The sequence below is a fragment of the Symphalangus syndactylus genome, chromosome 13 (assembly GCF_028878055.3).
Source record: "Symphalangus syndactylus isolate Jambi chromosome 13, NHGRI_mSymSyn1-v2.1_pri, whole genome shotgun sequence".
NCBI classification, from domain to species: Eukaryota; Metazoa; Chordata; class Mammalia; order Primates; family Hylobatidae; genus Symphalangus; species Symphalangus syndactylus.
The window spans coordinates 99,532,472-99,548,446 of record NC_072435.2 but is presented as its reverse complement, the minus strand read 5'-3'; the positions used below and the strand labels follow the sequence as shown (position 1 = coordinate 99,548,446).

Below are 15,975 nucleotides of genomic sequence, written 5' to 3'. Positions count from 1 at the left end.
TCTTTCCTTCCTTCCTTCCTTCCTTCCTTCCTTCCTTCCTTCCTTCCTTCCTTCTTTCTTTCTCTCTCCCTCTCTTTCTTTCTTTCTTTCTCTCTTTCTCTCTCTCTCTTTCTTTCTTTCCTTCTTTCTTTTTTGACAGAGTCTCCCTTTGTTGCCCAGACTGGAGTGCAGTGGCACGATCTCGGCTCACTGCAACCTCCGCCTCCCAGGTTCAAGTGATTCTCATGCCTCAACCTCCCAAATAGCTGGGACTACAGGCATGTGCAACACCCATTTTTTTTTATTACAAAAAAAAAATAATTTTTGTATTTTTAGTAGAGATGGGGTTTTGCCATGTTGGCCAGGCTAGTCTCAAACTCCTGGCCTCCAGTGATCCACCCACCTTGGCCTCCCAAAGTGCTGGGATTACAGGCGTGAGCCACCGCACCCGGCCTGCACATCATCCTTGACCAAGGGTTGAATTAACTGAGAAGCAACTGTGTCATAATGGCTAAGAACATGTATTTATAATTACTACTGGCTCATAAGAAGAATCACATAAATTCAACAAAATAAAAGCCACATACGGCAGACCCACAGCTACTATCATACTAAATGGGGAAAAACTGAAAGCCTTTTCTCTTACATCCAGAACACGACAAGGATGGCTGCGTTTCACCATTGTTATTCAACATAGTACTGGAAGCCCTAGCTAGAGCAATCGGACAAGCAAAAGAAATAAAGGGCATCCAAATTAGAAAGGAAGAACTCAAATTATCCTTGTTTGCAGATGATACGTTTTTGTTTTGTTTTGTTTTGGAAGGAAGGTCTTGCTCTATTGCCCAGTGGTGTGATCTTGGCTCACTGCAACCTCCACCCCCCATGTTCAAGCAATTCTTATGCCTCAGCCTCCCAAATAGCTGGGATTACAGGCGTGCACCATCACGCCTAGCTAATTTTTGTATAATTTAGTAGAGATAGGGTTTCACCATATTGCCCAGGCTGGCCTTGAACTCCTGGCCTCATGTGATCTGCCCACCTCAGCCTCCCAAAGTGCTGGGATTACAGGTGTGAGCCACTACACCTGGCCAATATAATCTTATTTTTGGAAAATTCTAAAGACTCCAGCAAAAAATGATTAGAACTGATACACAAATTCAGTAAAGATGCAAGACCCTTGAGCAACAATAGTGTTCCAGGTTAATTCTTTCTGTTTGTTTGTTTTTGTATTTGAGACAGGGTCTGGCTCTGTCACCCAGGCTGGAGTAATTTTGGCTCACTGCAGCCTCCACCTCCCAGGCTCAAGCCATCCTCCTATCTCAGCCTCCTTAGTAGCTGGGACTACAGGTGCATGCCACCACGCCCAGCTAATTTGTGTGTGTGTGTGTGTGTGTGTGTGTTTGTGGAGACAGGGTCCCACTCCGTTGCCCAGGCTGATCTCAAAACTCCTAAGCTCAGGTGATCCACCTGCCTCGGCCTCCCAAAGTACTGGGATTACAGGCATGAGCTACCACACCTGGCCAGGTTAATTCTTTACTCTGTATGCTCTCTGCTTATAGAAAGGTCTCAGACACCACTCCTCTGTGGCCTGGAAGGCATCTACTCACACTACGATTCTAAAATTTGTCACCTGATTTCAGGTTCGTAGGTTCAATGTTAATGTGTTTCCATTTCTATTTCAGTTAATCAGGTGCTGCTGTTCCTTCTGATCGTGACCCTCTGTGTGATTCTGTATAAGAAAGTTCATAAGGGGACTGTGCCCAAGAATGACGCAGGTGAGCAGACACGGAATTCATTGAGTTGGGATACCCAGGAATGTGGTTTGAATGTGTTCCTCTAGGTCCTTTCAGTAGCTGAGTTCAGGGACAAGTGACAGTTTGGTCAGCTCCCAAGGACCTGCTAGTAGAATATCCACCCTAGACCACCTTTTCAGTCATGCCCTAGGATGGTTGGTGCTATTCAAACTTTAGCATGTGTGAGAGTCACATGGAGAGCTTGTTAAAACACAGCACTGGGCCCACCCGTGAGGTGTAGGATCAGTAGGTATGGGGTGGGGCCTCAAGACTTGCATTTCCGATAAGCTCCTGGTTGAGGCTGATGCTGTAGGTTCTTGGACCACAGGGTGAGTGCACTGCTCCACACCCCATCTCTTTGGAGCTTCTCAAAGACTTTGCTTTTGGAAACCGCCCTCTCTCTCCTCTCCCTGCTGGTTGATTCCCATCAGTGCAAGTCAGCCTCATAACTCTCAACTTGAAAATGGCCCTTCATTGGTCCTGTGGTCTCTCCCAGCTGCACTGAGAACTGTGTTTCCCTCCTCGGGGGTGAATTGCCTGAGATGGCACCTTCACAACTCCAATGCACACACAAAGTCAACCTCCATAAAAATCAAGAAGCACTGTTTATTACATTTTTAATTAATTTACTTTTTTTTTTTTGAGACAGAATCTCACTCTGTTGCCCCAGCTGGAGTACAGTGGCACAATAGCAGCTCCCTGCAGCCTCGACCTCCAGGGCTCAAGCAATCCTCCGGTCTCAGCACCCCAGGAAGTTGGAATTACAGGTGTGTGCCACCACACCCAGCTAATTTTTTGTAGAGATGGGTTTTGCCATGCTTCACAGGTTCATCTTGAACTCCTGGGCTCAAGCTGTCCTCCCACCTTGTCCTCCGAAAGTGCTGGGATTACAGGCATGAGCTCCATGCCCAGCTAATTTACTTTTTATATAAATCAAGCAAATATACACTTATGGGCTGGCGATGGTGACTCATACTTGTAATCCAGCACTTTTGGAGGCTGAGGCGGGAGGATTGCTTGAGTCCAGGTGTTTGAGACCAGCCCAGCCTAGGCAACAAAGCAAGACCCCGTCTGCATGCACACAAAAAATTACCTGGGCATGGTGGGGCATGCCTATAGTCCCAGCTACTTGGGAGGCTGGAATGAGAGGATCACTTGAGCTTAGGAGGTCTAAGCAGCAGTGAGCCCTAATAGTACCACTACACTCCAGCTTGGATGACAGAGTGAGACTCTGAATACAGTTATTTGGTATGTTACATACGTTTATTCCACAGTTTTTTTTTTTTTCAGTCAGACACTTAGGGACTGGAAACACAACAGTGAACAAAACAACATCCCTATTCCCAGGAAGCTGGCATTTCTTTCTGATTATATTTTGTATTTTAAAAATTCATTTAAAAATAATTAAAAACATGTATAATCTGATCTAAACGAACATAGAATCTGCAACAAGAATGATTTTCACACAAAGACATATATACAAATGTTCTTAGGGTATAATTCATAGTAGCCCCAAACTGGAAACAATTCACATGTACATCAACTCGTGAGGGATAAAAAAAAATGTAATTTATCCCACACAATGAAATACTTTTCAACAGTAAAAAGGAACAAATGACTGATACAAGCTGCAATATGGATGAACCTGAAAAAAACTATGCTAAATAAAAGAAGTCAGACCAGAAAGACCATATATTGTATGATTCCATCTATATGAAATTTCTAGAAAAGGAAAATCTATGGAGACACAGAGCAGATCAGTGGTTGCCTAGAGCTGGGAGTGGGAATGGATTGACTGCAGACCAGGCAGCTCAATGGAACTTTCTAAAATTGGATCTTGGTGATGGTTGTGCAATTCTATAAATTTACTAAACATCATTGTACTGTATGCTTACAATGGGTAAATTTAAAAAAATCTGTATTCGTTTGCTTGGGCTGCCATAACAAAATAGCACAGACTAGGTGGCTAGACCATAGAAATGTATTTTCTCTGGTTCTGGAGGCTGGAAGTCCAGGATCAAGGTGCGAGCAGGTTTGGTTTATCCTGAGGTCTCTCTCCTTGGCATGCAGACGGCTGCCTTCTTGCTGTGTCCTCATGTGGCCTTTTCTCTGTGCCGCATTCCTGGTTGTGACCCTCTGTGTGATTCTCCTCTTTTCCTCCTCTTATTAGGATACCAGTCTTACTGGGATAAGGCCTACCAAATGGCTTCATTTTAACTTAATTGCCTCTTTAAAGGTAATGAAGTGCACTGACATCCTGAGATTCTGGGAGCTAAGACGTTAACAAATGGACTCTGGAGGACACAATTCAGTCCATAGCAGTATCTACACCTCAATATACTGTTCTAAAAGAGAGAGAGAGAGAGAAAGAAGTCACGTAAAGACAAATGTCATCTGAACTGACTCCACTCTTCATGCTTCAATTGCTGCTCATAAACCAACACATTCGCTCAGCTAATCCCACCACAGACTCCCTTCTTCAGGGAAATAAGTGGATAGGTTTTAAAACAGCTGTTAAAATAGCTCTAAAGAAATGCACATCCTGACTGACTAATCAGACCTATACAGAGAAACAAAGCATTTGGACCACATGAATAGATCCATTATCACATGTTTATCCATTCAGTGTTAAAATTTTTTTAAATCGATGTTATAAAATACCATTCAAACGAATGTAGCATTGGCATGGAAGAATGCTTGTGGTATGTTAAATGGGAAAAGCAAATTGCAGAAGAGACTGAAAAGTATGATTCCATTTTGGTTTTTAAATAGTAAGTGTTTAAGGTATGTATATATATATATATATTTTTTTTTGAGACAGAGTTGTGCTCTTGTTGCCCAGGCTGGAGTGCAGTGGTGCCATCTCAGCTCACCACTGCCTCCGCTTCTGGGTTCAAGCGATTTTCCTGCCTCAGCCTCCCTAGTGGCTGGGATTACAGGCATGCGCCACCATGCCCGGCTAATTTTGTATTTTTAGGAGAGACGGGGTTTCTCCATGTTGGTTAGGCTGGTCTCAAACGCCCGACCTTGGATGATCTGCCCACCTTAGCATCCCAAAGTGCTGGGATTACAAGTGTGAGCCACCACGCCTGGCCCAGGTATATATTCTTTAGTATTACCATTAAGAAGGGTTTAGGAGGCACACACCACACTGATTGTGTTATATATTGTTATAAAGCAGAGGTCTACTTTTGGAGTGGGAGTGAGAGGTCTGCAGAAAACAGTCACAATTTACCAAATACTCTTCTGTTTGGGCTGAAATTTTTTCAATAATTATGTATTATTTTTTATAATTTGAAAAACATTAATACAAAGAACTAGTGTTCTAAGTTAATGTCCAGAGGCCCTGTGAAGTCCTACCTTCAAGTAAAACATGGCGGTATTCTCTGTAATATCCCCATTGTGACACTCCATGTAATCTCCCGATACTTCTCTTGTGATTAGTGTGCTGGTCACTCACAGCTGTCCCACTTGGGGAGAGGTAAGCTGATACACTTAGCTAAAACATTCCTTATTTGAAATGGAATTCTGAGTCATGGCATTAGGAAAGCAGACATTTCCTTTCTTCTAGGAATAGGCGTGGCTTGATCAGAGCTGCTTATGGAATGGACGAAGGCAGTATCATTTCTATTCCATTCTGCCAGCATTGTGATGTTTACTATTTTTGTTAGGCACCAAATAGTTTCCCATAGCCAACCTTTTAATGCTTTGGCTCAGGCACCAGTTGGTACAATGAATCCAAATAATGGAGCAGATAATTCCTAAAGAAACTGAAAGGATGGAGCATTGATGAAGAAGGTACAGTTGATAAGCCTTTCCGCCACATTTCTCCAGTGTGCGTTTGTCCTTCATTCTGTCCAGGGGAAACTTTTCGGCAGAGAGCAGTATTTTTGGCTTAGGTTGGTGCTCAGTTTCGCTACCTGGCAGAGGCCCCTAAGGAGTGTGGCAGTGTCATGTGTTGGCAGCAGAGCTGGACACTCAATGTTTGACCTTTTTCTGGAGTGTCCCCTCTTTTATGAGGACACTTTCCTTTTACCCTGTGCTTCCCACAGTCTGCTGAAGGCCTCCGCCTGAGTCTGGCAGCCAGGCACAGCCCCAGCTTTTTTACCCTTCCCTCTTATTCCTCAAGGGCCCTGTTTTCTGAGGCTCATTCATCAATTCCATTTAGTTCATTCCAGCAAACTTTCATTAAGCACTTTCAAAGTGCCAGACTCAGTGGGGATAATATAATAAGCTTACAGTCTAGTGGAGGAGACAGACACATAAATAGATTCTTCCAGTGCATTGTGGCAAGTGCTCAAATAGAGATATCTAATATTCACCCATCTATTCAGATTGTACTGAAAATCTACTATGTGCCAGGCACTGGGACAGCTGCAGAGGATACAGAGATGAACAAAATACCTGACCTTACAGAGCTCCTAGTGTAATAGGAGAAAGAGGGAGGACATGCAACCAAATAAATTTCTTTTTTTTTTTTTTTTTATTATACTTTAGGGTTTTAGGGTACATGTGCACAATGTGCAGGTTTGTTACATATGTATCCATGTGCCATGTTGATTTCCTGCATCCATTAACTCGTCATTTAGCATTAGGTGTATCTCCTAATGCTGTCCCTCCCCCCTCCCCCCACCCCACAACAGTCCCCGGAGCATGCTGTTCCCCTTCCTGTGTCCATGAGTTCTCATTGTTCAATTCCCACCTATGAGTGAGAACATGCGGTGTTTGGTTTTTTGTCCTTGCAATAGTTTACTGAGAATGATGTTTTCCAGTTTCATCCATGTCCCTACAAAGGACACGAACTCATCATTTTTTATGGCTGCATAGTATTCCATGGTGTATATGTGCCACATTTTCTTAATCCAGTCTATCGTTGTTGGACATTTGGGTTGGTTCCAACTCTTTGCTATTGTGAATAGTGCCGCAGTAAACATACGTGTGCATGTGTCTTTATAGCAGCATGATTTATAGTCCTTTGGGTATATACCCAGTAATGGGATGGCTGGGTCAAATGGTATTTCTAGTTCTAGATCCCTGAGGAATCGCCACACTGACTTCCACAATGGTTGAACTGGTTTACAGTCCCACCAACAGTGTAAAAGTGTTCCTATTTCTCCACATCCTCTCCAGCACCTGTCAATGCAATTAATAAATTCAACCATAGGAAAGGCCACAGCATAGAGAAGGTGTGTGTTAATTTGTGTAGGGAGCTGTTAAAGGCTTCCCAGAGGATCTGATGTCGGTACTGCATTTGGAATGAATATGTAAGGGTTAGCCATGCAGAAAAGGATATTGAAAGCATTCCAGGCATTGGGAACATCATGTGCAAAGGCACTGAGAATAAGAGTAGTGTTCAGGGTACCACGAGGAGTTTGGTGTTGCTAAAATAGAAGGAGGTGAGGCTGGACGAGTGAGCAGGGGCTGGATCATGAGGGGTCTTGTGTGCCAGGCAAAGAAATGTGGCTTTACCTTTTAGGAACCAATGAGGAACTTTCAGCAACAAAGAAACATAGTCAAATTCTCATTTTTGGCAGATCACTTCATAGCCAGCAGGTAACATATCACATGATACCTCCATAAGATTACAACTTAGTCGAAAAGGAATAATCCTTAAGAAACTTTTTTTTTGGTTTGTTTATAAAAATAACTCATAGTTCGTATTAGTCCATTTTCATGCTGCTGATGAAGACATACCTAAGACTGGGGAAAAAAAGAGGTTTAATTGGACTTACAGTTCCACATGGCTGGGGAGGCCTCAGCATCACGTGGGAGGTGAAAGGCACTTCTTACATGGCTGCAGCAAAAGAAAATGAGAGATGCAAAAGTGGAAATCCCTGATAAAACCATCAGATCTCATGAGACTTATTCACTACCATGAGAACAGTATAGGAGAAACCATCCCCATGATTCACATTATCTCCCACTGGGTCCCTCCCACAACATGTGGGAAATATGGGAGTACAATTCAAGATGAGATTTGGGTGGGGACACAGAGCCAAACCATAACATTCTGCACCTGGTCCCTCCAAATCTCATGTCCTCACATTTCAAAACCAATCATGCCTTCTCAACAGTCCCCCAAAGTCTTAACTCATTTCAGCATTAACTCAAAACTCTACAATCCAAAGTCTCATCTGAAACAAGGCAAGTTCCTTCTGCCTATGAGCCTGTAAAATCAAAAGCAAGCTAGTTACTTCCTCTTCCTAGATACAGTGGGGGTACAGGTATTTGGTAAATACAGCCATTCCAAATGGGAGAAATTGGCCAAAACACAGGGGTTACAGGCCCCATGCTTGTCCAAAATCCAGTGGGGCAGTCAAATTTTAAAGCTCCAAAATGATCTCCTTTGACTCCAGGTCTCACATCCAGCTCATGCTGATGTAAGAGGTGGGTTCCCATGGTCTTGGGCAGCTCTACCCTCTGGCTTTGCAGGGTACAGCTTCCCTCCCAGCTGCTTTCATGGGCTGGCATTGAGTGTCTGTAGCTTTTCCAGCAACGGTGCAAGCTGTCAGTGGATCTACCATTCTGGGGTCTGGAGGATGGTGGCCCTCTTCTCACAGCTCCACTAGGCAGTGCCCCAGTAGGGACTCTGTGTGGGGTCTCTGACCCCATATTTCCCTTCTGCACTGCCCTAGCAGAGGTTCTCCATGAGGCCCCCACCCCTGCAGCAAACTTTTGCCTGAGCATCCAGACATTTCCATACATCTTCTGAAATGTAGGTGGAGGTTCCCAAACCCCAATTTTTTACTTCTGTGCACTCACAGGCTCAACACCACATGGAAGCTGCCAAGGCTTGGGGCTTGCACCCTCTGAAGCCACAGCGCAAGCCCTATGTTGGCCCCTTTCAGCCATGGCTGGAGTGGCTGGGACACAGGGCACCACGTCCCTAGGCTGCATACAGCACAGGACCCTGGGCCTGGACCACAAAACCATTTTCTCCTAGGCCTCCAGGCCTGTGATGGCAGGGGCAGCTGTGAAGCCCTCTGACATGCCCTGGAGACATTTTCCCCATTGTCTTGGGGATTAATGTTTGGTTCCTTGTTACTTATGCAAATTTCTGCAGCCAGTTTGAATTTCTCCTAGAAAATGTTATTTTTTTTTCTATCACATTTTCAGGCTGCAAATTTTCTGAACTCTTATGCTCTGCTTCCCTTATAAAATTGAATGCCTTTAATAGCACCCAAGCCACCTCTTGAATGCTTTGCTGCTTAGAAATTTCTTCTGCCAGATATCCTAAATTATCTCTCTCAAGTTCAAAGTTCCACAAATCCCTAGGGCAGGGGCAAAATGCCACTGGTCTTTTTGCTAAAACATAACAAAAGTCACCTTTGTTCCAGTTCCCAACAAGTTCGTCATCTACATCTGAGACCACCTCACCCTGGACCTTATTGTCCACGTCTCTAACTGGCTTTTGGTCAAAGCCATTCAACAAGTCTCTAGGAAGTTCCAAGCTTTCCTACATTTTCCTGTCTTCTTCTGACCCCTCCAAACTGTTCCAACCTCTGTTTGTCACCCAGTTCCAAAGTTGCTTCCACATTTGTTGGTATCTTTCCAACAATGTCCCACTCTACTGGTACCAATTTACTGTATTAGTCTGTTTTCGTGCTGCTGATAAAGACATACCTGAGACTGGGAAGAAAAAGAGTTTTAATTGGACTTACAGTTCCACATGGCTGGAGAAGCCTCAGAATCATGGCAGGAGGCGAAAGGCACTTCTTACATGGCAGCAGCAAGAGAAAGTGAGAGATGCAAAAGCAGAAACCCCTGATAAAACTACCAGATCTCATGAGACTTATTCACTACCATGAGAACAGTATGGGGAAAACCACCCCCATGATTCAGATTATCTCCCACTGGGTCCCTCCCACAACATGTGGGAATTATGGGAGTACAATTCATGATGAGATTTTGGTGAGGACACAGAGCCATACCATATCAAGATTACTTTAGTCAATTTGGAAAGTATAAGAGATACAAATAAAATCAAAATCACTCCTAATTCCATAAATAGACATAGGTCCATTTGCAAATATGTATGTATCAAATTGTGATCAAATACTATAGAGAATTTTGTATTCTTTTCCTCCTTAACAGTGTTTTATGAACATTCTCTCATGTCAGTAAATATATTGTGAAAACAAAATTATTCTAGTGGTGGAAATTTCAGATGCAGTAGCAAGCTGGTAGAAAAGATGTAGAAGGAGAAAGAGGAGGCCATTCAATGTGTCTTAAATTACACAAAACACAGTACCTGGTGGTTAGTTTCAAGAAATGCTTATTGAATGAAATATCAGCTAGAACTACCCTGGACCTCAGGGATAGAGGTTTTCCAAAAAGGATCTGAAAAGAGAAGGGGGAGGGGGAGAGAGTGGGTGGAGAGAGGGGAGAGAGAGAGAGAGAGAGGGAGAGAGAGCTTTAAGTAAAAATCAGATGAGTACTTTATAGTGGATACTGGATACTCTACTTATGGATCATTATTCTTCTCCATGGCTGAAAGTTGTATTGTGGTAATAAAGTATGATGTTATGGCTTTGGTATTTTATAGCATAGTCAGGCTCGCTCAAAGGAATAATCAATTATTTATCTTGTGCATTAGTCATGTTCTTTCATTTACCTCCTTCCTCTTGTTGTCAACGTTTGAGAAACTTGACTAGAGTGGGGATAGGAGAGGGAAAATCACAACCAGTATCTTATAGCAGTGTAGGCAAAGTAAATATTCTGATTCAGGGAAGAGTTGAGGACTGTTGGACAAATGAGGCTTTTCAGTTCTTTGTATGTTTTTTAAGCGTGTGTGTGTTTTAGGCTAGCCAACTGGCTGCTGTAAGATAGCTCCAAAATAATAGATTTTTTGTTATGCTCAAAAGGGCTCACAGCCTGATGTGCTAGAATCCAACACTATGACCCCGGGTTTTGAGAAAAGCAAAGCTTTTTCTTGTAAATTGACTAACGAGACAGGAGCCCAGCTCAAATCTGTCTCCCTGTGCTGGCTTTAAGGCAGTAATTTTATTAGAAAAGGCTCAGGGGTGGATTCTGGGATGAGTAGGTGATTGATGGAAGAGAAGAGGAGGTCTAAAAGGTCCTGAGGCATGCACAGTTATCTCTTCATGCTACCTCATGGGTCTCATGTGCAAATCTGGGAGGAGTTAGTTTGAAACACAGGGCGGAAATCCAAGCTGTGACATCAGCAAGCTTGATCTGCACAAACTTCCGTTGACCAGATTGGTTCCAACTGATTTCAGCCAGTTTCTTTTATTTATTTATTTATTTATTTATTTTTATTTTATTTTTTTATTATACTTTAAGTTCTAGGGTACATGTGCACAACGTGCAGGTTTGTTACATATGTATACATGTGCCATGTTGGTGTGCTGCACCCATTAACTTGTCATTTACATTAGGTATATCTCCTAATGCTATCCCTTCCCTCTCCCCCACCACACAACAGGCCCTGGTGTGTGATGTTCCCCTTCCTGTGTCCAAGTGTTCTCATTGTTCAATTCCCACCTATGAGTGAGAACATGCAGTGTTTGGTTTTTTGTCCCTCCGATAGTTTGCTGAGAATGATGGTTTCCAGCTTCATCCATGTCCCTACAAAGGACATGAAGTCATCCTTTTTTATGGCTGCATAGTATTCCATGGTGTATATGTGCCACATTTTCTTAATCCAGTCTATCATTGATGGACATTTGGGTTGGTTTCAAGTCTTTGCTATTGTGAATAGTGCCACATTAAACATACGTGTGCATGTGTCTTTAAAGCAGCATGATTTATAATCCTTTGGGTATATACCCAGTAATGGGATGGCTGGGTCAAATGGTATTTCTAGTTCTGGATCCTTGAGGAATCACCACACTGTCTTCCACAATGGTTGAACCAGTTTACAGTTACACACCAACAGTGTAAAAGTGTTCCTATTTCTCCACATCCTATCCAGGACCTGTTGTTTCCTGACCTTTTAATGATCGCCATTCTAACTGGTGTGAGATGGTATCTCATTGTGGTTTTGATTTGCATTTCTCTGATGGCCAGTGATGATAAACATTTTTTCATGTGTCTGTTGGCTGCATAAATGTCTTCTTTTGAGAAGTGTCTGTTCATATCCTTCGCCCACTTGTTGATGGGGTTGTTTGCTTTTTTCTTGTAAATTTGTTTGAGTTCTTTGTAGATTCTGGCTATTAGCCCTTTGTCAGATGAGTAGATTGCAAAAATTTTCTCCCATTCTGTAGGTTGCCTGTTCACTCTGATGGTAGCTTCTTTTGCTGTGCAGAAATTCTTTAGTTTAATTAGATCCCATTTGTCAATTTTGGCTTTTGTTGCCATTGCTTTTGGTGTTTTAGACATGAAGTCCTTGCCCATGCCTATGTCCCGAATGGTTATTGCCTAGGTTTTCTTCTAGGGTTTTTATGGTTTTAGGTCTAACATTTAAGCCTTTAATCCATCTTGAATTAATTTTTGTATAAGGTGTAAGGAAGGGATCCAGTTTCAACTTTCTACATATGGCTAGCCAGTTTTCCCAGCACCATTTATTAAATAGGGAATCCTTTCCCTATTTCTTGTTTTTGTCCGGTTTGTCAAAGATCAGATGGTCATAGATGTGTGGCATTATTTCTGAGGGCTCTGTTCTGTTCCATTGGTCTATATCTGTGTTTTGGTACCAGTACCATGCTATTTTGGTTACTGTAGCCTTGTAGTATAGTTTGAAGTCAGGTAGCGTGATGCCTCCAGCTTTGTTCCTTTGGCTTAGGATTGACTTGGCAATGAGGGCTCTTTTTTGGTTCCATATGAACTTGAAAGTAGTTTTTTCCAATTCTGTGAAGAAAGTCATTGGTAGCTTGATGGGGATGGCATCGAATCTATAAATTACCTTGGGCAGTATGGCCATTTTCACGATATTGATTCTTCCAACCCATGAGCATGGAATGTTCTTCCATTTGTTTGTGTCCTCTTTTATTTTGTTGAGCAGTGATTTGTAGTTCTCCTTGAAGAGATCCTTCATGTCCCTTGTAAGTTGGATTCCTAGGTATTTTATTCTCTTTGAAGCAATTGTGAATGGGAGTTGACTCATGATTTGGCTCTCTGTCTGTTATTGGTGTATAAGAATGCTTGTGATTTTTGCACATTGATTTTATATCCTGAGACTTTGCTGAAGTTGCTTATCAGCTTAAGGAGATTATGGGCTGAGACGATGGGGTTTTCTAAATATACAATCATGTCATCTGCCAACAAGGACCATTTGACTTCCTCTTTTCCTAATTGAATACTCTTTATTTCTTTCTCCTGCCTGATTGCCCTGGCCAGAACTTCCAACACTATGTTAAATAGGAGTGGTGAGAGAGGGCATCCCTGTCTTGTGCCAGTTTTCAAAGGGAATGCTTCCAGTTTTTGCCGATTCAGTATGATATTGGCTGTGGGTTTGTCATAAATAGCTCTTATTATTTTGAGATACATCCCATCAATACCTAATTTATTGAGAGTTTTTAGCATGAAGGGTTGTTGAATTTTGTCAAAGGCCTTTTCTGCATCTATTGAGATAGTCATGGGGGTTTTGTCTTTGGTTTTATTTACATGCTGGATTACGTTTATTGATTTGTGTATGTTGAACCAGCCTTGCATCCCAGGGATGAAGCCCACTTGATCATGGTGAATAAACTTTTTGATGTGCTGGTGGATTCAGTTTGCCAGTATTTTTTTGAGGGTTTTTGCATCGATGTTCATCAGGGATATAATCTCAGAAGCAGAGAGAGTTTCATCATTTCAGCATTTTTTTTTTCTAATCTGTCATCCTGCAAACTCAAGAATTTCTATTAGTCATTGGTTTCTTTAACTCTTTGTGGGTATGGTTTCAATAGCGACATAAACAAAATAGAAGGTTATTTCCTCTCTGAAGTATAAGTCTGATGTATCAGTTCCACAATTATCCAGATCAAGATTCCTTCAATATTATGGTTTTGGTGACCTCAACAAGCAGCTTCCATCTTGTGGTCTAAGCTGGCTACTCTAACTCCCACCGTCATACCAACAGTCCAGCCAATGGGAAAGGGGAAAGGCAAGGGGGTGGGTGAGCATTCCTTTGAAGGGTAGACCCAGCAGTGGCACACATTACTTAAACTAACATCCCATTGGTCAGAACTTGATTGTTATAGAGCTGCATGGGAGTCTGGTAAAATAGTCTTCGTGGTTGGCTATGTACCAGCTAAAATTCCAAAGTTCTTTTCTAAGAGAAGACAGAATGACTAGATATTGAAGAACAATCAGCAGTCTCTTCCACACTATGCCATCTTCCCCCAGGAGTATGGAAGATGCATTAAACTGGCTCTACTGTGAAATTCTTTCATGTTTCAAGACACTAGTTTTTATGTTTCCAGATGATGAATCCGAGACTCCTGAAGAACTGGAAGAAGAGATTCCTGTGGTGATTTGTGCTGCAGCAGGAAGGATGGGTGCCACTATGGCTGCCATCAATAGCATCTACAGCAACACTGACGCCAACATCTTGTTTTATGTAGTGGGACTCCGGAATACTCTGACTCGAATACGGTAAGTTGTGTCTTACAGACTTTGGCACTTTCTGTTTCCTTCCCCTCCCTCCCTCCCTCTTCTTCTTGTTCTTCTTCTTTTCTTTCTTTCTTGCTTTCTCTCTCTTTCTCTCTTTCTCTCCCTCTCTCTCTCTCTCTCTCTGTCTTTCTCTCTTTCTCTCTTTCTTTTTGATAGGATCTTGCTCTGTTGCTCAGACTGGAGTGTGCAGTGGCACAATCACAGCTCACTGCAGCCTTGACCTCCCTGGCTCAGGCAATCCTTCTGTTTCCACCTCCCAAGTAGCTGAGACTGCAGGTGCATGCTACCACACCCAGCTCATTTTCTAAATTTTGTGGAGAGTGAGTCTCTCTTTGTTGCCTAGGTTGGTCTTGAAATACTGGGTTCAAGCAATCCTCCCTCCTCAGCCTCTCAAAATGCTGGGATTTCAGGTGTGAGCCACCACACCTGGCCTCTACTTTCTTATATTTCCTTAAATAGATTTCCTTTCTTTTTGGATTAAGAAAAAATAAACAGAAAATTAAAATTTGAACATATTATAAAAATGAAAGCTAATTGTAAAATCTTGGTTTGGAGAGTGCCTCTCTGGGCCCAGAAATCATCCAGAAAAATGGGCAGATTTGACTGCATAACATTTAAAAACTTTACAATGATGAAAAAGTACAAGTGAAGCTATTCATACAATAGATTAGGACCAAGTATTTTTAACATGTATTATAGACAAAGAATTACTATCCAAAATATAGAGTTGTTACAAAAATTTTTAAAACATCATTAAAAAATGGGCATAGGATATAACCAGATAATTCACAGAGGAAAAAGATACAAATGGCTTATAAACATGAAAAGCTGTTGTAGGCTGGGTGAGGTGGCTCACTCCTATATTTCCAACACTTTGGGAGGCCAAGGAAAAAGGATGACTTGGGATCAGGCTCGAGACCAGCCTGGGCAACATAACAAAACCTCTGTCTCTACTAAAAATTTTAGAAATTAGCCAAGGGTGGTGATACATAGCGGGAGGCTGAGGTGGAAAGATCCCTTGAGCCCAGGAGTTTGAGGCTGCTGTGAGCTATGATCGCATCGCTTAACTCCAGGCTGGGCAACAGAGTGAGACCTTGTTTCAGCTAAAAATAAACAAATAAGGCTGGGCGCGGTGGCTCACTCCTGTAATCCTAATACTTTGGGAGGCCGAGGTGGGCAGATCACCTGAAGTCAAGAATTTGAGACCAGCCTGGCCAATATGGTGAAACCCCGTCTCTACTAAAGATACAAAAATTTGCTGGGCATGTTGGCACATTCCTGTAATCCCAGCTACTGGGGAGGCTGAGGCCAGAGAATGGCTTCAACCCAGGAGGTGGAGGTTGCAGTGAGCTGAGATCGTGCCACTGCACTCCAGCCTGGGTGACAGAGTGAGACTGCATCTCCAAAAATAATAAATAATAAATAAATAAATAAATAAGTAAGTAAAGTATTTCTGTTATTAATAGGAAAATGTGAATTGAAACATTTTTGCATTGTCGAAAATGAAAATAAAAATGAAAACATATATGTCACTTCAGTGACATAATTCTTCACTCATCAGGTTGGCAAAAATTAAACAGAACAACATTACCCAGTGCAGGAAAATGGACATGCTTATTCCTTATTTACACAATGTGCATTTTCTAAG

At 42.3% G+C, this 15,975-nt stretch overlaps 1 protein-coding gene across 24 annotated transcripts in view; it reads left to right on the top strand.

Annotated features, from left to right (window-relative positions):
- The window catches only part of GLT8D2 (glycosyltransferase 8 domain containing 2), an 83,005-nt gene that overhangs the window by 54,197 nt on the left and 12,833 nt on the right, over positions 1 to 15,975 (top strand). For 22 of the 24 annotated variants that reach the window (XM_055240064.2, XM_063614358.1, XM_063614363.1 and 19 more), the window contains 2 exons: positions 1,662 to 1,754; positions 14,138 to 14,309. In XM_055240064.2, coding sequence (XP_055096039.1) covers positions 1,662 to 1,754; positions 14,138 to 14,309 — 265 coding nt within the window. Of the gene's footprint in view, positions 1 to 1,661; positions 1,755 to 2,421; positions 2,540 to 14,137; positions 14,310 to 15,975 lie in introns of all 24 variants that reach the window. The other 2 variants (XM_055240062.2, XM_055240067.2) reach the window with 1 other exon arrangement.